This window comes from Gymnodraco acuticeps, unplaced genomic scaffold (genome assembly GCF_902827175.1).
Source record: "Gymnodraco acuticeps unplaced genomic scaffold, fGymAcu1.1, whole genome shotgun sequence".
In the NCBI taxonomy this organism is placed as follows: Eukaryota; Metazoa; Chordata; class Actinopteri; order Perciformes; family Bathydraconidae; genus Gymnodraco; species Gymnodraco acuticeps.
The window spans coordinates 506,129-528,189 of NW_022990683.1; the positions used below are offsets into that span (position 1 = coordinate 506,129).

Below are 22,061 nucleotides of genomic sequence, written 5' to 3' on the forward strand. Positions count from 1 at the left end.
TTTTTTAATAGCCAGTCTTTAAATAGCTTTACAGTACAAACAGGTGTTCAGGTTCAAGTTGTGTCAGACTTCTTTAAATTTCAGTTGTGTAAGACTATCATAAAAACACTGATTTCATACTTTTGTTCAGTTATTGAAGTGTAATTTGTAGCACCACAGTATGACATTTAAACTTCTTAGTCCTTATTTTATAATTCTATCTTTAAAGGTGGGTTCAATGTCATATTCAGCGTAAATTATTCCTTTGTTTTTAAGAACAACTATGTCAAGGCACCTTACCAAGCAAAATTGCAAACAGATTTTCAATTCATTTAAAGGGTTATTGTTAGGGTAGCAGTTATTATGAGTTACTAACTGCTACCCTAACAAATGTCCTTTGTATTTAGAGATGTAATCTGACAGAATGATTGTTGAAGATGTAGAAATAGGAACACGACAGATAATTCATGCGAGTGATGAGTGATTTTTTCATTCCTGATTTTTTTTTTCAGTTGACATCTTATGAACCGGTGTGAACTGATGGTTCTTACCATGAAATGAATATATATATATATATATATATATATATATTATCGGGGTATACTGCATGTGATAAGTCGGCATATGGATCATTCGGAGGGTTCCTGCATCTATCCCCACTCCCAATGCTCTTGCATTCACAAAGACTTTTATACGTGTGGGTGTCAGTGCTTCTTACTTCCTTTTCCTCCCCACACCATTACAATCAATAAGGCCTGGACCCTTGCACTTGTCCATATCAAACCACTTCAGAAGGACATGGCAGCTCCAAACCCCAGAGAGATATGTCCGTCAAGAGGAGATATGAAGAGAGGAAAGATGGGGACCTTTAAAGATATCCTGTCTCCCTCTCCTTCTGTTTTCCGAGAGGAGGCTGAGCTAGGTAGAAGGTGGAGATGAAGAGCGGCTTGTTGTTGAACATGTAGCCAGGGAGCTGTCAGGACCCTTCCTCTCAGATCCCCTTTAAGTTTCCCCGCTCCAGATCCGCTAAATGTGCCCATCAGCTCCTCCCGGGCTCATCGCCATGACAGCCCTGGCCCCTCACGACGTGCTATGTCACAAACCAAAGGGTTCACCCCCCCCCCTCTCCTCTCTGCAAGGCACCGTGTGATCAAACCTGGCACTGATCAAATCCTACCTGACCCCATATACAAAGGGAACAGGCAGAGAAGAAGGGGGGGGGGGGGGGGGTGCCTTCTTTGATGTCACTACAAACGATGGTGCAGTTGGGAGTTGTCACACACACACATACACACACTTATGAGTGCAAATTACTACACACACGTCATACTGTAAGAGTGAATCAGGGCTTTCCGACAGTGATTGAACAAAGGCGGTATTTGCAAGCGTATGTCAGAGGTAATATCCGTGCGGAGAGGCGCTCACGTTGAAGTCGGTTAAACGCGCTCAGGTGAATTATTAAAGCGCAGGGTGATTTGTCTTGTCGCGTTAAACCGAGCACACCCTGTGATCATGGTGTCATTATGAGCTGCGTTTCAGGAAGCACAACATGTCAACCGGTTGTGTTACATTTAACAGCTGCTTTTCATCTCTGACTGTACTGTGCTCTCAGTCCTACAGGTGTTCAATGATCTCACACGCAGCCGCAGCAGGATCCAGCAGAAAGCAACCCGATGTTCTGGCCCAAGGTAGAATAACTTTCCCTTTTTTCACACCCATGCAAAACTACAAAAATCTAATCGACTATTATTTGCAGCAGGAAGAACACTCGATGTATGTACATGCCGTCGATCGGAAACAAGTTTTCAGGAAGTTTAACAAGCTTTGTTTTGAGGTGCTTTTTCAGAACCCGTATGATGTATAAATGGAAAATATTAATCATTCAAGTTGTTAAATATATCACAGTTTTCACAAAGACACTTTTACATAAGCCTGTTATCTCCCACCAGTAGCTTCTAAATAGGGATTTGTTCGGTGCACTTGTCAACTCTGAGGTGCCTGCGTGTACTTCCTCCTGTTAGACGATGAGCAGCATGAGCCCTGGGATCGAGGGACGAGGGGAGAGAAAAGGAGGTGGAGGAGGAAGAGGATGCTAATGAAGAGCCAGCACTGCTCCTCCTCTTCTCTGCAGCAGCGCGTGGAGTCCCTACAGCGTCACATTGACATACTGCGAAGTGCCAGGAAAGACGCTGTGCTCTCAGCCAAAGAGCTGCGAAGGGCCAATGAGAAGATCACGGCACAACTCGACTCTCTTTCTCAGAAACTCTGCAGCAGTAAACAGCTCACACAGGTAACTAGGGGAATAAAGAACAGGGAAATGAGTAAACGGGAAAGCCAGTTTTAAGTCAAATGTTCATATTTGTCTTTTTGTGGTTCTTTTGTATTTGCTGGGGGCTGAGAGTGCAGCAGTAGCAGGTCCTTTGCCCTTATCATGCTTAATAAGTGTGGCTGACAGGCCTACCCTCGCCTGTGGAGGTCAGTGCCACGGAGCAGAAGCAAGGAGAATAATCTCTTTCCATTTTTTCCTTGCTCTGACTCTGCTGTTGTCTTGTCTTACTGAATGTTTCAACAAGCCAGTTCTCCACAACAATCTGTGTCACCAGTAGTTGCATTACTTCAAATGTGTGCAGCTGTGTCCGCACACACACACACACACACACACACACACACACACACACACACACACACAAGGTGACTTTCTTTTCATAGAGTCCACTGCCACACACCCATTTAGTTATTTAGTACCTGCCTCCAGGTAGGAAACTCTTGACTTGGTGTGGAATATAAATAAAACACCAAGCACTTTGGCCCTAAACAGAACCTCTCCTGCCATGTTCTCCTTCTCCACACTGACATATGACACACATATGCACACACACAAATACACAGATGGATACAGTCGTTAATCGGACAGGCAGGAGACTTCTTTTGGTGAATTCAGACACTGCAGCAGCCAATGAGGGCCCATCGGACAGCTGATTAGGAGCATGTGTGTGGGTGTGTGTCTGTGTATTTTGAGTAGCATTGTAAAGATGCAGTACATCGGACTGGTACACACAGGTCAGCCCTCATAGTGTTGCTACCTAGGAAGTGGCCCTTGTGCTCCCACCCGGGCATCTGATTGCTGAGGCCCAACGAGACCTTAGACTCAGACACAGCAGTAAAGGCACACGTGTATGTACGCACACACACACACACACACACACACACACACACACACACACACACACACACACACACACACTGCTGCGTGAATGAGTAGACAGGGGGAATTGTTGTCTTCCTGTTTGTTTCCTCTTCCCTCCTGCAGTATTAATGCCACTCCACCAGAGAAAGTTGGAGCCGACTGACTGGCCGAAGCCATTTCTTGTTGCCCTCTCTGGAAAGGGCAAGAGGTAATGGACTTTGGGCTTGTTCCAGCCGGTCCTTGCCAACTTTCTAACTGAAACTCTCGACTTGTAATTGGCTTAGGACAGCCTCCACAGGGGCCATCATGTGAGAAGTAGCATGGCAGTTTCTTGGAAACTTGTTTGTGTTGCTGTGAGTCCCTGACCCTTCAGCCATTCTGTCCTTCCCTTATTAGGTCTTATAGTCTTATTTCATTATTCCTTTCTGGTTCACTCTCTTGCCCATGTGCTTCTCTTTTATTTCCCTCCCATCTGTGGTTTTTATATGAATTCATATTTCGACTTTATAACTATGTGAATAACTGCATTATCAAAAGAAAAAGTTAACTGATTTTGCTCTTAAATCAACACAGAATGAATAGACCTGCAGTGGAGATGTGTGAGGTTCTTTGTCATGCTGCACTCAGCTCTCTGGTCCCAGCCGGAGGGGAACACCCTAACAGCATGGTGACACTTTCTTCACTCTGTCGCCAGCAAGGCCTCCTGACAGATGTCTTTATCGGCAGCAGAGTGTAATCTGCAGTGTAGAAATGTCTGGTTACTTCCCTGGCCAAGCATTAGATATTTAAGGAACATTCCTATTTATTACAGCTTGGGTTGGTTATGATTTCTTTGCTGAGATCTGGGAGCATGGCAATGATACTACAACAAAGTGAAATCAATAATGATCCCACAGGAAAACCTGCACTCAAAACTATTGAAAGTACTGTTGGTCAATGTAGTTTACTCCTTCATTTTAAAACAACTTTGTCTTTAGGTTTGTTTAAAACATATTTAAATGTGGTCTTTGGACCAGTCATGTTTCTTGTCCTTGTCTTTCATTTTGTAACGTTGCAATATTCCCAGATCTCAAATATTAACTTCCGATCAAGAAATATGGCTATGATTCCTTGATCTAAATGTTAAAATGTTAAATTCCTTATTTTATCCCCAGAGGGAAAATTCAGGTTAAATATTACAGCAGGAACTAATGACCAAATACTACGCAAATACAGTGGGGAATTATCCCTTGAGGTGGCATAAGAAGCTTAAAAGAACTCAGGTGACAGGTGAGACATGCCCTCCTATTTCTACAAAGTGTAGCTCTTGACAAAATGTGCCCATGCGTATCATCCAACTACAGGATCATTTGGCTGCTTGGATTATCTGCCTCCCTCAGTCATTACTTCCCCCGTTCACTTCACTTGTACTGTGACATCGCCTTTAAAATGTACCAGCCTTATCTCTTTACGTGTGCACTGTCCTACCCTCCTCTAACATGTAAGGGGCCGGGATTATCACAGGATTAGATGGTGCCTTAGACACAACCGACTGAACTTTAAAAGCTCCGCACATGATTCCGATTTTTATAATATGCACAAAAAATTACGTAAAACAGCCAGCAGGATAGATACAAAGCAACATGTACAGTTAGACGTTACACAAGTGTTTGAAAACAACTATGATTTATAAAGAAAAAATTATTATTGTGCCAAATTTGGTCCTGTATTCAAGCGCACCAATTCCTATAGAGAATTCGCCCGGCTTCAGAGCGCAACCACAAGCAGTTCTGTTTGGGCTCCAATGATTAACTTGTTAACTAAAGCATAAAATTGTCTACAAGAACACACATTTGTTTACAAGAGCACAAACGTCATAGTCCTAACCTCCTGATTTTGCTCTCCGGGTTCATCGATGGCTTTTACTTTAAAATGTTTATTTCTCATTTATGATGTTTCCGATATCAATTAGTAGTCGTGTTTAATATGATCTCAAATTTGAACAACATAATCATGATAAAGATTTTTCCCATAATCAAATTGCCCTAATGCATATTTGTGTTTATTTTAGCAGCGTCTGTTTCCTTATTAATCCCGATACTGATAGAGTATCACTTGGAACAGAGCAGTGAGAGCGCTCCTCGGATGGGAGAGAGAGCGGTGTCCTTTCTTCCAGCCTAATGGACACCAGAATATCAGTCCATGTTAGTGTCGTCTCTCACCATGGCTGAAAATGGCCTGTGAAATCAAAGCCTGTCTTACAGGAAGTGTCATCAATGCCACTCTTAATTCCTGGTCCACTGAAGCCATAGCCCCGCTTCGCTTTCTCCGCTCCTCTCTTATCACGCCTACATCTCTCTCCATCCCACCTTCCCCGGGGATACGGCATGTGCGTCTTCAACAGAGCAGAGGAAACCTAAAACAAGACGGATTCTATTAAAAGGTGTCAGCCAGCAACCAGATATCAATAACCTCCATGTATGCAGAGCAGAGAGCAAACCCCTGGGAATCTGTGGTTTCACTTGGGTGTGTGTCTGTGTGTGTTCCAGTATATGTGTGCAGCATACATCTTCATGTATCAAATCTCCCATTTGTGCCATTAAGCATTTTTGATGTTTGAAATGATACCAGGTCAGCTAATTGTGGTAGTATTGAACCAAACCTACAGAGCTGTGTTTCTGCCCCACATTTTCTTAATAAGCAGGGAAATACAAATTGTTTTTGCTTCAACGCTGACATGTGGTTACAATTGTTCACCTTAGATACTTGTGTTTCTAATAACTGATACACTGTACATTGTACATGATCAGCTAGGACTATTATTGTTCATCACCACGAAACCCAACCTCTCAACAAATGCTAAACTCCCTCCGTCCCACAGTGCTCTCTGATTCTGCACGGCTTTATTATGCATGCCAATCACAGTGAGAATTAGCCCCTATTGAGCAAGCTACGGCATCATCTGTCTCCTAATTAGCATAAACAAAGGAGATTTTTTTCTCCCAGACTACATATTAAAACACAGTGTGTCCTGTAACATACAGTATTTACAACATATGTTTACTTATTAATGTAATGTGATTTTCAAATTAAGAAATCTTTAAGTCAAATTATTTTTTCTTATAACAGTAATTACATACAGGCAAAGAAAACGTCTTTAAATGAACGTCAATGTGTCAGTTTGCATGTCTCCTATGACTTTTTACTGTAAGTTGTCATTCTATAACAATAGAATAGATACAACTTTAGTTTTTAATTGAAATATCATTTGCAGAAGCCTATACCGCTAATTCTGTCTGTCTGTAGAAGCTGACCTCTGACCTGGCGGGTAAGGAGCAGCAGAAGAAGGTTCTGGAGATGGAGCTGGAGCAGTGGAGACGGATCACATTACCCCAGCAAACAGCACCAGCAGCCCCAGTTAACGCAGAGTGTTGCTGCCGGGGCAGGACCATGCCCTCCCCGGCTAATCCGGTCCCTCAGGTCCTGGAGGCTGAGGTCAAACAACTTCAAGCCAGACTTAAGGTTAGTGGTTATTTTACCAGAAGAACTCTGGGGTTAATGAAGGGCCCTCATGCTTTGTCTTATTGTGCACGCCTTATGAGATAAATCTCTTAATAGGATGATGGTATTAAGGATTGTGTTCATTTCCAATTTTGTGCACGATGGAGCTTGAGAGGATAATACCATGAAAAACAAGGACACTGTGGGACTGGCTGTTTTTATTTTTAAAAGGCTGGAAATCTTGTATTCATTTTTTTCTGAACAGGCCAGTTTATGGACTAAAGAACAAAAACAATGTAGTTCATGAATTTTTCACATTCCAGTTTGAAATCCTGTGTTAGCCTTTTTTGTGACTTGCTTATTATGCAGTATCAAACAGTGTACAATACGCACTTTTTTACAAGTATCTCCGTGTTTTTCTATCAAACATCGATATTTCTGAGTCACCTTAACATCTCACTGGTTTGAACAGCCTGATGTCCTTGAGGAGTTTGGAAAGTCTGAAAGAAACTCTGTCAAGGTTTTACTTTCAAATCATATATATATATATATATACTGTATATAGCCTTTCCATTTACACTCAACATCACCTGAAATTGCATGTGATTTCGACAAGAATTAGCATTCCTTATCATTTGATCTTATTACGAAGCACCTGTCAGAAAGATGAGAAATGGGGAATAACAGTAGAGACGTGCCCTACATCATAGGGAATGAGCAGTGAGTGGTACCACAGTATTATCACCCTCTTCCAGCCAGCTCATCAGTGTCACCGAGCAGATTGCTGCTGTCGTTACACACAGCTGAGGAAGTCATGTCAGGTGACAGCAAGAGGGAGAGGCGAGGGATGCACTGTGGGGGTGCGCGCACTGAGTGAGCGCATTGTCAGAAGCTTGTGCTGCTACATTTCCCACAAGAGACACAGGGCCCTTTAAACCAAAGTGAACATGCACGTTCAAATATCCATCAGTCGAGGATCAGAAGTCAAGCTGTCGTCATGAGCTGTGTCTTAATATGTCTCAATGCAGAGGTAGAAGATAGAAAACAATCAGATACAAAATGTTTTATTATTTTTATAGTATTTAATAATATAAATTCAAATGTTGCTGTTTTGTATAGTCCTCATACATTCCATAGTAAAGGTTGATACATTGTTAAGTTCTCCTATTACACCACTTTTCTTATCCACTTTGAAAAATACTGCTCTCCTCTTAACCTCTTTTAGCACCTTCCACCCTCCCGCTGTAACTATAATGAGGAAGCATGCTGTGCCTGACCTGTCATCAGCCGTGTCGTGAAAACCTACCCCCACCCGCTATCACACACACTCAAACACATTAACCAACACACACACACCATGTGCCCTCCCCCCAGAGTGCAAGTGCAGAGGTCACAAGGCAGGTGGCAGCTAACAAAGCCCTGCGAGGCCAACTCCAGGAGAAGGAGGACAAGCTCCGCCAGCTGCAGGACAAGTTAGTTTCACACCTTTCTCTTCATTAGTGTTACTTTTTTCTCTTTGTGTTGCTTTCTTTCAGTTGCACTGCGGTACAGTTCTTACTTTTCCTTTTCTTCTTGCTGTACCCTCCCTCTGTCTTTGTCTCTCGTCTCCCTGTGCCTCTGCCTGTGTGATGCTCAGTCTCTGCAGCTCCCATCTGTAGTGTTTGATTCCACCGTGTGGCAGCACTCTGTCTGCTGCACTCCACTTAGGCATGCTTCTCCTCTGCGTGAATCAAATTATGCATGTTTTCATGAGCGGGTGAATAAAAATGACTGAAGGAATTAGTGTGTATGCACATGTGTGCGTGTGGGTGTCTTGTGTGTCATGCAGTGCGGTGTTGCTTATGTGGGTAGCTGATGCGGAGTGCTGATCAAAGCAGTGTATTGATTGTTTGTGTGCCGCAGGAGGGACCATTTTGGCCCATGACACTAAAACCCACACAGCATCGCTCTAGCCTGTGGGCCACAAGCCCTAATGAGTTACATGGTTCACCTACTGAAGCACCCGCTGCATTACACAGTCAGGATGTACAGCTATAAACAATTCACTCAGGGAAACTGTCAAGATTTGAGCAGCGTTGCGATAGCCGCATATCATCATTCTGCAATAGGATCTTAGAGCGAGAGGAAGGTACAAAGATGAACTTGACTTTCCTCCCTCATGTTCTCTTTGTCTACTATGCTGTGTCCTCTGCCTGACATTCTCAATAATGCATCGTGGGCATGTGTACAATCACAGCGGGTATGTGTTTGTGTGTGACCAAAGCGCAGCGGATCACAGACAGACAGAGTGAACATCCCTCCGCTGAGTTTCCACGACAGCCTCAGCCTCTCCTCCGGCTCTTGTCACACACTCAGTGGCACACATACGCGCATGTAACTCGCCATCTCTTCTTGCCTCTCCGTTTGCCTCCATGGAGGGACCCCTTCTCAGAATGAAAGACATGTCTAGACATCTCTGAAATATACATCTCAGCACACACACAGGGAGCAAGGCTGCTTCGCCTTAAAGAAGAGAAGGGGGGAAAAAAGAAATGAATTTCAAAGTATACCGGCATGTCCTCAGTCAATATCCGGCACTATGGCCCTGCCTTATTTATGAAGCTGCCCCTTTCATCTTCAGCCCTGTTGTCTATCAGCCACATGAAACGTCCACCCGCACTTAACAACATACACAGAAATGTGCGCTCCCGCTCTCTCTTACACTTCAGACCTCTGACTGTTATTATTACAATACACGCATGTTTGATGAACAATATTGCCAACAAGCGCAGAACAAAGGGAACAAACGTGAGAGTGATTGGGATATAGTTCGAGGCTCTCTTTCCACTAACACTCATAAATAGAGATCACACGCTCCGGCAGAAGCTCGATATATCCCTCTTTCTTTTTTATCCACTATTCTTTTTGGGGTGCAGAAGAAGAGAACATCTAAAATAAATGTTGTCGATCTAATTGCCATTAGCATTGGGAGCTTGCTGCGGCTCTTATTGCTGCTCTTGGTCTGTAAGTCAACAGCAGACAGTCTTCTGAAAGGTTCAATATGGGTTTTCTCATTAATGGCCAAATCCATGGGGTAACCAGCCAGCGCTACTTCCCCCCCAAGACCCCCGGCTAGACTCCTCTCTCATTTAATTTAATGTCACTCCAATAGGACAAGCTCACATTTATTTAGCCAGTCCGCCCTCAGGCATTTATCCACCGAGGGAGACAGGGACATTTACTTACACGAAAGCATTTGCTCCAGCGTTTCGTCATCTGTTTATTCAAAACACACAAGCCGTGATGCGCGTGGGAGCTGAGAGATCCACTACATCTTTGAAATAAAGAAAACTGGTAAAACCCATATTAATTAACTGCATCCTTATGATCTTTATGCTATTTGTTCCAATTCCCCAAGGTATAGGCAACCATGAAAAATGGCTGGTATTTGCCTTTTATGAAAACAGAATTAAACATACTAACATACCGAGCCCATTTAAAACAAGGCCTCGCTAGAATACGGCTGTGCTGAATGCTGGAATATTAAACACGTCAATACAGCGGGTTATCGAAATGGGAAGTGACACATGGCGCATGTTTGCAACAGTTAACACATGAATAGCGCACAATACAGAGACCTTGCCTCTCTTTAGGGAAGTATTATCACCACGGTACAGCACACAAACAAACAATATTTTTTAAAGCGTATTCCCTCCATAATCATTCTGTGCCGAGCAGTCCCCCCAGCTGACACGTTTTTATATGTGACTTGTGTAATGCAGAGCTTAAAATAATAAACATTTAAATACTTGATTACAGTCTTTCAAGTAGTGTCACTGCTGATTCTAAATGCCGTTTGTCAAAAAGGACTCCCCAGTCACACTTAGTGTGGCATTCCCCGCCAGAGCACTTGTTCTAATATATGCCAGTTAGAATTATATATGCATCCTTATTTCAACCCCTCCTCCTCTTACCCAAACAGCATGCCAGTGTATTTAGTTGTCATAATGAGCTGTCATGCCTGATGCACTGCATGGGGACACTGTGCCTGCCAGCTCTGTGTGTCTGTGTTTGTTCTGCTGTGTAGATGCTGTACTGTATGTTATTTAGGGCCCCTGTGCACGACTGTAAATTCATGTTTTAAATGCGCACTTAATTATGCTTCATACAATATTTGTGTTGTTTTTATTGTTCATTTTGATTTTCAGGGCGAACCACACAGAGCGAGATGTGAGCATGAAAAGGCAGCTGGTGGAGGACCTGAAGACGAGACTGAAGTTCCTGCAGGAGATGGAGAACAGTTACCGTGGACAGGTGGAGGATCTGGAGAAAAAGGTCAATAAAATACATACAATACATACATGGTAAAAAAGCACCATCATTAAGTCATCCAATTAGTTTGATGCTCCTTGGAAGAATGACAGAGACATTTCTTTATTACGTCCTTACCATTCATTTATACATTAGATTTTTGTATTGTATTTCAAAAACATGAATATATGACTTAAATATCACCATCAAATAATTGCTCTGTACAGGTGAAGACTTCCTCAGAGGAGGCCACCAACAGGAAGGCCCTCGTTGATTCTCTAAAGAGGAGACTGAGTGTTGCCACCACAGAGAAAAGCCAGTACGATGCGTCCTGTAAAAAGCTGACAGAGGAGTTGGAAAAAAAGGTAGGTAATGTTTGAAAATATATATATATATTTTTTTTAAATCACTTGTTTTTGCCAAAGCAAAGTCCATTACCATGATATACTGCACATAAGGGGAACATTGTCATAATTTAATTAAGATCACAGTATCTTATTGGTAGAAATAAATGTCTCAAGTTAAGGGGAAATAAGGTCTTCCATCCATGATTCTTTACACCTCAGCTGTGTATGTTTAGTGCCTTTCAGGGAAACCCCTTAAGTCTTTTTAATGTGTATTGTTGTATAACTTTTAATCAGAGGATTAAGTAAGCATTGTGACACTGTACAAACAAAAAAGACTTGATATGGTAATGTAGAAGAAATCTGCTGAAGTTGTAAAAACAATAAAATAAAAATAATAAACATTTTAAAGTTCAAGGCGAGATAAATACTAACTGTTAACAATCGATTGTTATGATGGTAGCGTCTTCAAACTATTATGATGGCTTTATGAGAAATGAAACAATCCATGTAAAGTTGTTGTGGCCTATGTGTTGCACTCGGCCCCTTTTATTCCCAATGGCTCCATATTACTACCACTATAAGTCTGCAATGTCAGAAGTTTTCAAATTCTACAATTGCCACAAGTGTATCACAGACATGTACCTACTTTTTCTAAAGCCTGTTTGCGTTCAGCTGACCTGTTGTGCCTGCTGCTGTTCTTTACAGGAGCAGCGCATGCATGCCTTGAAGGCTCGTGTGGGCGCGAGTGAGCAGGCTCTGGCCGCGCTGGAACAGACAGCCACTGAGCAAATGAAGGGGTTGACCCAGCAGAGCTCCAATGCCTTGGACAGGCTTCAGAGACAGCTAGGCCAAGCCCACTCCCATCTGGAGCAGCTCCATGCCTTCATCAAGGTACTGTACTAAAGGGGCAAAGGATCAAAGTCCAGGGATATCAACTTAAACCAGTGTTGTGTGTGCCTGCAAGTTCTTCATCTATGAATTGTAGTGATTCTGTGTGGGTTCATCCCTTCCTACATAAGGTGCATTGTTAATTGGGCCTTGGCTTGTTCTGAAAAAAGAGGCTGATGCAAAGCACAATGTCACCTCCCTGAGTAGATATGTAATACAAGGATCACCCCTATATAATGCTCCCTCTCTAGGGTCTGGACTGTGTATTTCCAGAGCCATCCATGTTGTTTGTAAAGTTCAAGGTTGTTGCTGTAACTCACCAAGAAAGAGATCAACAATTAAACATGTGTGGGGTTGCCAATGATGCAACCATTGGACCAGAATGTTTAAGTGTAGAGGAAACCTTGAGGTGAAACTCTCAATTGAACTGTCAATCAACATTTCAGCCCTGTGAGGTTCAGGTACTGATTAAAAGAATAGCAGCTGCTCATTTGATTAACAGATGGATACTCAGAAGGAGTAGGATTCTTGTTCATTTATTGAATGGAACAACTTAAAGGGGACCTATCATGCAAAATGCACTTTTTGATGTCATTGATACATAAGTATGTGTCCCCGGTGTGTCGGACCCCCCCAGACCCCCCCAATAAAGCAAAACTGCACGTTTCAGAGTGGCCTTTTATTGTGGACAGCCTAAGGCACACCTGTGCAATAATCATGCTGTCTAATCAGCATCTTGATATGCCACACCTGTGAGGTGGGATGGATTATCTCGGCAAAGGAGAAGTGCTCACTATCACAGATTTGTGAACAATATTTGAGAGAAATGGTTATTTTGTGTATATAGAAAATGTTTTAGATCTTTGAGTTCATCTCATGAAAAATGGGAGCAAAAACAAAAGTGTTGCATTTATATTTTTGTTCAGTGTAAGTACATCAGGTTTCATAGAGCTAAAACATTTCAAGTGCTACTCAACTGGTTTTAGATAAGCCAGCCCTTTGTTAGTATATAAGTGTTTTGTTAGCAATTCTTTGTTAGTAATTCTATCGATCGAAGTGGAGTCGAAAGAGATGAGTTTTCAGTCTCCCCCGGAAGATGTGCAAGAGACATAGACATGTTTTTTACATATTTTTATATATGTGAGACCTATGCTATTGCCTAAAAATAGCATGATAGGTCCACTTTAACATGGTTGAGGCCTCAGATCAGGACGTCAGCTTGATGCCCCCCTGTGGACGTATTTTTGGAATGTCCAACTGGGAGAAAACCTAGACCCAGAACACTGGAGGGATAACACACCCCACTCAGGATGTGACTTGAGGGGAAGACGTCAGCAACCTGCTTAGCCTGCATTCACCACATTGGTTTCCCTATATGTGTCAGAATATAGGATGGATTTTTAACAATGTGTATTTTTGCCATTAAGCTTTTGCACAATCCTCAAATACATAAGGAGACACAGGCCACCATAGTGAGAACGTTGTGTGCCCAACGGGAATGGGCACTATTGTCTTTGTGTAGGCCTAATCCATCACCTTGAGTGTGTTTGCATGTCTGTGTCTGGCAGAGACTGATAAAGACTGTCCATCAACTCTGTTCAGCTGACACCTGTCTGTCAAAGGGGGAAATGGCTTGGCAGGGATAGATAGTGCTGGCAAGGTATTTGCACACACACATAAATCAAGTGGCAGATCATAGACACAGCTTAGTGGCAATTCTATATTTGTCCTTAAAATCCAGAAATATTAGAAATAACTGAAGCCATTCCTGTCCTTGTATGGCTCTCTCTTGCATCTGAGAATAATTGGAGAAAGATGGGATGTGTCTTACTGTAACTTGATTCCACATCTTAGCCTTTAGCCCCCGTTTTTCACACATAAGCATTTATTTAGTGAAGAAGGTACACAAGCAAGCAAACAAACTATACGTAACCTCAATATAGGGCTGCATTACGTCTATATAAATGCATAGAAATACAGTTCACGCTCGTATAACTCCTCTCCTCCATTCCCATAACCCAAGGCTGGCGGGGCCATTGTGTTGTTGTTGAGGATTCACATCATTGTTTGCCTCCCCCTGGCTCCTGTGATTCCCTATAAGAACACCGAGCCCTTTGATTGGACTGCCTGACGTCCGGAGGAGATTTACTCTTGTCATGTATTGATCAGGACCGGAGGGCTGCGCTTCTGTGTGTGTCTGTGTGCGCATAGATGTGTCCGGGTGTGTCTTTATGAGCTTGTTTTTTTGTTCTTTGTGCCTTTGTGTGTATTTGTGTGTGGAGATTTTTTTTATTGTGTGCCAGCAAACCCTTTTGGCCCCTGCACACGCCCCAGGCTGTAAGCACTGCTGTTGAACTGCTAAACAGTGGCCCTGCATGTAGTGACTACTCAACACACACACACACACACTCACACACTGAAGGTAGTTATCTCACAAAGAATATTTTGGCTTGTCATCCCTGCCTAAATGTATAGAATTGTTCAGAGTTGGGGAAATGTCTTTCTTTCGGGGAAAATAAATGTATGAGTTAGGTGTTAGGCATGGCAATTTGAGAAAATCAAATACCCCAAATGTTTTAGAATAACCCGCATTCATTGATATTGTGACGGTATATTTCAGGTTGATTATTAATGCTTTCGCAAAGTACTTTACACAATGAAATGCTCTATAAATAGTCATCTGTAATTTGGATATAATGACTGAGCGGGTTACGGCAGATAATATTACAGATAGAACAGTTTTGTAAATTCAAAAAATCCCCATCAGCCATTAAAACCATTAACAACACTTGTGCTATTGGACAAAATCCAAAACCTGAGATGTTTTCTAATCTCAAGGATATTGATATTATTTATATAATTCAACATCTTGGAGTATTTTGTAATTACTTAAAATTGCTCTTGGATATCACAACAATGATGTTACAACACATCAATTATTTTACAGTATATTCCTTTCCATTATACAATATAAGTTGCTTGCATAATTAAACATCTCACTCATCTCAGGGTAAACACAGTTTACAGCTGTTCTTTTGCTTCAGTGCTTCCGTAATCCAACAAAATGAAAGCATTTTCTTTCTTGCGCTGTGCACTTTATGTTTTTGAATGGCCCTTTGTGTCCTCATGTGTGTGAAGAGGTTCAGAGGTAGCTAGTTATTAAAGAGGATATCTTTTTGCTGCTCATTTGATCCCCATCTCTATGCCCTAATCCTCGTCTTGTCCAAATTGCTCCTCTGGCAATTGTGATTGTGGTACTAGTCAGGCTAAGAGCTCTTAACAAACAGACACAACACAACACTGTCCGTGTGTGTGTGTGTGTGTGTGTGTGTGTGTGTGTGTGTGTGTGTGTGTGTGTGTGTGTGTGTGTGTGTGTGTGTGTGTGTGTGTGTGTGTGTGTGTGTGTGTGTGTGTGTGTGTGGTGTGTGTGTGTGTGTGTGTGTGTGTGTGTGTGTGTGTGTGTGTGTGTGTGTGTGTGTGTGTGTGTGTGTGTGGTGTGTGTGTGTGTGTGTGTGTGTGTGTGTGTGTGTGTGTGTGTGTGTGTGTGTGTGTGTGTGTGTGTGTGTGGTGTGTGTGTGTGTGTGTGTGTGTGTGTGTGTGTGTGTGTGTGTGTTACCTGTGTTACAGTCAAAAGTCCCACCCTTTGTTTCTCCCAGGGCTGAGAATGAGTGATAAATTCTCCCCTAATCTCTTTCTGGATCCTTCCACATGCAGGGTTTAGGTCAATTGAATGTAACCCCTGACTAGTGACAGTGAATATCTATTAGGCTGTACATAAAAGAAAAGGATCTCTCACTGTTAGTTAATGAGCTGTGTATTCCTTAAGGGTAAACACAGCCCTCAGATCACCAAAAACAGCTTAAGCTGCCTTCCTTCATTAGGAGGGGGAAGATGATTATGATTGTTGCTTGTCCTCTTTAATCAGAACTATTCTGCTTACTTTAGATCTACATGGAAGTAGTGGGTCACCTACAGTATGAGCTGGTGTTGAAATGTAATTGAATCCACTTTTAATTCCTAGAAAAAGCCAATCAAAAAGCTGAGACTGTATTCATGAAGCTTCTTAGTACGTATGTTATCTCAGAAAGTTAAGACTAATTCCTGGTAAACATATGTTAATAGTTTATTAGCATGCCAGCAATTGGAGATAGCTTAGCCATCTTCCCACCGTTAAAATCGAATATACCTTGATGAAATATTCTTAAATATACCTAAGCGATAATTGTAACTATTAAATGAGGTTACTGCACAAGTAGGCCTGTGTTTTTATACATTTGGTGGGCTACATTGGAAGTATGGCTTACAATTTATTCTATTCTAATTCTGTTATGTTTATTTTATTATATTTTCTTTTTAATGACTGATTTTAAATGCCATTTTCTTAATGTCTTTCGTTTTTTGTAAAGCACTTTGAATTGCCTTGTGTTGAAAGGTGCTATATAAATAAACTTGCCTTGCCTTACAGAGGTGTTCATTAATATAATATTATTCAAAATCACACCATGTCTTAATAGAGACTACATTGTCTAATAAGGCCTTTACATTTAACTGTCCATCCCATACTAATTTTCACTAAGATTTAATTTGTATTTCTTTTTTTCTATTGATCAACCAATTGCATCTCTTCAAAAGAATGCGTCTTACCTGGAAAAGGGGTTAACAACACATCCTTACTAAGGTAAAAGTGTACCTGCTCATTAGGCGCTTTCACACCGGAGTACTTTTCCCGGGATTTAGCGTTCACACCAAAAAGAAAACTTAGTTCATGAGAACTTTTCCCCCCTTTTCCGTCCCTGGCACATTTCCACTGCAGCGGGGTAGCCCCGTTTAAGCGTCCCTAGCGTCCTCGCTCAGGCCTCGGGCTGCCTCGCTGGCCGTCCGAGGCCGTGGCGCATTTCCATTACAGTTTAGGACCTGGGGTAGCAATGCAGTGTAGGCGGGGCGATCTGCTTTTTTTTTGTTCACATTTCGAGTTGTTCCGTCGAGCTCCCGCTGGATTCTATCATCCCCAATGAGATGTAGGAACGTCAAAAAATGCTGTGTATAAAAATTCTGCAAGCTTGCTTCTAGATATATATGCGACGCTAGGGATGATCTCGCGCGCGATCTTGTGATGATTCTCTCTGACCAATCAGCAGTCGAGAGTGTTGACGTCACTAGTTCAGCCCTGGCCCTGGCCTGATAGAACCACGATTTTATGGGGCCGGGAAAAAAGGGGAAAAGTACCCGCTAGCCGGTGCTACGCTATATGGAAAGGCCACCAAAAACTGGCCTGGCCGCTTAAGAACGATTAAGGACGCTTAAACGGGGCTACCCGCTGCAGTGGAAATGCGCCAGGTACTTTCCTGGGGAGAAAAAAGTTCCAATTTCTATTGGCTGGGCGAATTACAAACCACGCCCGTAAAACTCTGAAAGGTTTTGTGAAGCCGCCATTGTATTTGCTGACATTAGCATTATTTGCATTAGCCCAGCCCATAAACTGAGAGAGACTAACTAATGGTAACACAAAAAAAAACATGCGAGCGGTGGAGATGAGGAGGTGTCGGCGTTCTGCGATTTACTCGGAAGGCTTCAGTAGAAGCTGCTGGGACTCCCAGCAGCTTCTACTGAAGCCAGTCCCCAACTCCGGGGACTTCCGGCCGGGGACTTCGGGTGGAACAGAGCCATATAATAGAAGAGATAGCCATATAGAGAGATACTTCTCTCTATATGGCGCTGGGGTGGAAGTATACGCCGTGAAGTTGCCAGTAAACCCAAAGCAGAAGAAGAAGAAGTGACGTCAGCAGCTTCATTTCATTTGCGTAATGTTCCCTCAGGGAACTTATTCCTGTGTGAACGCGATCTGCTCTTTAGTTCCATGGGGGAACTAAGTGCTGGGAACTAAGGTGACACTACTTACACGAGGACGAATAGGGTACGGTTGCGTTTACGCACAGAATTCGTTTTCAAAAAAAGTCTTCCGTTCCCACGCATTCGGCTCAATTAACGTGTCCGTTCACACGAGACGAGAAGCCCCTCACTGCAGTGCGCAGTATACAACGGAGGGGCCGTTAGTCACGTGCCTCAAAGGTTGAGAAGGAGGGGCTTAGGTTGAGAAGGAGGGGCCGTTAGTCACGTGCCTCAAAGGTTGAGAAGGAGGGGCTTGAGGTACTGCGCACTGCAGTGAGGGGTACTACCACGAGACCGCTCGACCCAATAGAGTCTGGATGCAGACCGCAGCAAGGAGACGGATCCTATAGGGGGCGGATCCTATAGGGGGCGTTTCCTAAAGGGTTATGAACCCCGCCCCCCACGTATTTCTTAAAGGTATATGACGCTCTGTTTCTCATTTATTTTAATGCTTTGAATGAATCATAAACGAACTTTGAAAATGTATAATTATAATTAATTTGCATAAAGAATGAAGAGTATACAACCCACAGAGAAGACAAATTCATAAATTGTAGGCATATCATTTTTTACTGTTTGTGCAGTGGTAGTAATTATTATTCAAATCAATCAACTACATTTTATGGAAGATATTGCTGTATATCATTTAACAACATCAGTAGAGGTTTCTGTACACCTAAAATACTGAAGTTGAAGTTACTGTCCTGATGTGTATCATTCATTTGTTCATGTTGTGTCTGGTCGTAAGATTAATTAATTAATTAACGTATTTATTATTTTTGAAACATTACAATACACATCAAATACTAAACATGAAATGTATAGTACATACCAATACATTGTACAAAGGAAAATATACAGTACATACAAAGAGGAAAGTCTTCATTAAACATAAACATTTTATTGGGTGTTCTAATTCAGCAACCACAAAATATGTGCCCAGATTTAATTATCTCTGACTTCATCAACCAAAAGATCAATTTTGATATTTAACATGACATACTCAGAAAGAAAAACACACTGTCTGCCTTATACAACTTTTGTTGGTCATCTTTGAATATCATCCAAGTTTTGTAGATGGACAATTTTGCTATTATTAGTATAAGGTTTACACTAGGCTATATATTTCCCTATGGGGTGTGTTAAGACCCAGAATGATATTTGACTATTTCTGTGTAAATTTCACTTTGAACAGAGACAAGATAAGGGCAGGAACTTGAGTTGACTGCTAAAGTTTCAAATGTTCTCTTTAGTTCAGTTTCCATTGTCGCATAAGACTGATCCAGATCCTGAATGTTTTCCTATCTGACCGTGGCTGTCCTCTGTCTCCTGCTATCTGTATATTTTGCGCAGTATATCTCTGCTCACGCTGTTGCGTCGGCGTGTTCTCCTGCGTGTTGGCCATGTGTTGCACTGGAACCAGACACCGCAAAGACTTCAGCCGAGCACATACGAACTGCGCATGCGTGAGTGGCAATAACTCTCCTTACCAGCGGTAGTGTGTATTCATCATTCAAAAGAGGCAACAACCGGAAAACAGAGAAGAAGAACAGACTACTTGATATAAACAAACAACAAATAGCTGTGCGTTAGCTTCACCTTAGCATGTGTTCTTTGCAGGTGTTTGTTGAGGTTTGATTATGACTGATTTTAGTAAGTAACGAAGTAACGCGTGTCGGGGCAATGTTAGTAACTGTAGTGTGATTACTGAATTATAAAAGTAGCGCGTTACACTACTCCGTTACCGACAAAACTAATATTATTACAGTAACGCGTTACTTTGTAACGCATTACACCCAACTCTGAACATAAGTATGATTAAAACGAGCTACGCCATTACCCTCTCAACAACAAATACATTATTATTATTAACAGACAGAACAGACGTGACTAGGAACTCTCAAGTAAACACGTGTTTAGTTTAAATAAAGCCTCTCATTTTTGGTATAGAGCTTTGAAATAGGGCTTTGAATTTGAAACATTAAGGCTTCTACACAATTTCTGAACACACGATGGCAGCAGTTAATGCAGAAAAAAAAGAAAGGCACAGTAAAGCTGAGAGTCATTCACATCCCTAGAATGCGTGGGGGGCGGGGTTCATAACCCTTTAGGAAACGCCCCCTATAGGATCCGCCCCCTTTAGGATCCGCCTCCTTGCTGCGGTCTGCATCCAGACCCATCTCGCTCGACCCGCTGGAAACGCTGTAGTACATATGCCGGGCCTGTAAGTAGCGCTGCTGCCGCCACAAAATACACCAAAAGCAGCGAAGAAGACCCCGGAGTATGGTTGCCCTTCTGTTTATTCTCCGCGGTGGACGGCGTGTGCTCCTGCTGTACATCTCCAGTAGTCCACCAGCAGATGAAAAACACCCGCCTCTTCCAAGGGATGAGGGAACCATGCGACAGAGTTCCGTTAACATTTTTTTTCGCCGGTCAACATGTCCGGTGCAGAGGTCTTCTTTGTTATTTATTGAGCTTTAAAGCAAATTGATAACGACTCTATATAATCATATAATTTTTTTTTAAACGGAGCCTCTCTTTCCTCCCCCTCTTCTGACAGCCCAGCAGCTGATCTCTGAGCAGGAGAGGTGGGGAGAGGGAGACGTGGGGAGAGGGAGGCGGGGCTATTTCATCGTTATTAGGAAATGATCGTATAGGGCGTACATACGGAGCCGTTTGTCCCCCCAGAGCGTTCCGTTTGCAGATCTATCCACCTTGGGACCCGTTATCGTTTGCGGGGTTCGTTTCCGGGTTTACGTGTCGGCCTGTGAACGAACGGGCTATACGCGAGAGAAAAGTAGCGGATACAACCCGTTTTGTCCTCGTGTAAACGGCACCTTAGTACGGCAAAGTACTTGGTGTGAAAGCGACTATTGTTTTTGTTTTTTAAATCACTCCTAAACTAGGACTTTTTGATAGACATTTTTAGGCTAAGTTAGGATCTTTCTGAGAGTATTTTCAGAGAGATTGTGTATACAACCCCTGGACTTGTCTTGTTGTAACAGTAAAGTGTTACAGTTTCTACAGGACTGTGATCCAGAGTAAAATAAATACAGTATTTGCTCTGTGCATGTTTTCCCTTCATTTTATCATTATTTTAATCTGAAAGGGATTTGTATAACATGATCCTGTTGGTGTTCCTAAATGTCTACTTTGAATTTCTGAATGTCGGTGCTCTGCTTGTGTGTATGATGTTGCTTATCGACAAATAGCAACACTCCAGCTGCGAGCCTCCAACCTCTCATTCAGTTTTCTCCTGTGAGAACCACCACTTGCTTTGTAAACTGCCCCTGATGTGTGAAATTAACAGAGAAGTTAAGATGTTTGCCGCAATTCAACAATGTTCACGTATAATTACCCTTGTACTTGATTGTTCTCATATGTTTGTGTTTTATATGGTTTCTTACTCTGTACTTTTTGCTTGCTTAGCAATATTGTGTTCTTGTCCAAAGCTTCTTTGTGTTGTGTACAGCGAGTTCTCCTCTCTCTAGCTTTCCCTCATCTGACCATCTATTCCAAGGTCAGCTTTTCAGCAGGCTTACAAGGGAATGATACAGAAGATTATTGCCTCGATCAATAAGCTCAAAATGAAGCAAAGGGGAGTTTACTTTATTGACTTTCTCGTGTGGCAGTTTTAACATTTAATTGTCTCTCTGTATTTAGAGCAAACTCCCATTTAGTGCCGGACCACTGTGCCATCCCAGGCCTTCCTCGTCTCGCTTGCCATTCACTCGGGCACCATTTGAAACAGCCCCTCATATCTTAATTATTAACTGTGTTATGCTGCCCTGTTGCACTGAGAGACATTCAGAAAGCAAATAAATAAATGAATGGCTGTATTTTCAGTAGCTCCCTGTCTTTCTCTCTCTGATGCATGATTCTCTGTCTGTGGAGATTTTAGCAAAACTCGGGGTACGTTTGGTATCAAAGCTGTGTTCCCTCAGCTTTCAATCGACAGGGCAACAAACCCTCAGGTCCACATTCCTACAAGGGAGCGTGAG

General features: G+C 42.4%; 1 protein-coding gene across 2 annotated transcripts in view; it reads left to right on the forward strand.

Annotated features, from left to right (window-relative positions):
- Positions 1-22,061, forward strand: part of cntln (centlein, centrosomal protein) — an 88,951-nt gene that overhangs the window by 50,458 nt on the left and 16,432 nt on the right. For both annotated transcript variants that reach the window (XM_034230240.1, XM_034230241.1), the window contains exons 18-24: positions 1,592-1,667; positions 2,001-2,269; positions 6,452-6,667; positions 8,021-8,118; positions 10,834-10,960; positions 11,164-11,301; positions 11,989-12,174. In XM_034230240.1, the coding sequence (XP_034086131.1) occupies positions 1,592-1,667; positions 2,001-2,269; positions 6,452-6,667; positions 8,021-8,118; positions 10,834-10,960; positions 11,164-11,301; positions 11,989-12,174 (1,110 nt within the window). The remainder of the gene's footprint in view (positions 1-1,591; positions 1,668-2,000; positions 2,270-6,451; positions 6,668-8,020; positions 8,119-10,833; positions 10,961-11,163; positions 11,302-11,988; positions 12,175-22,061) is intronic.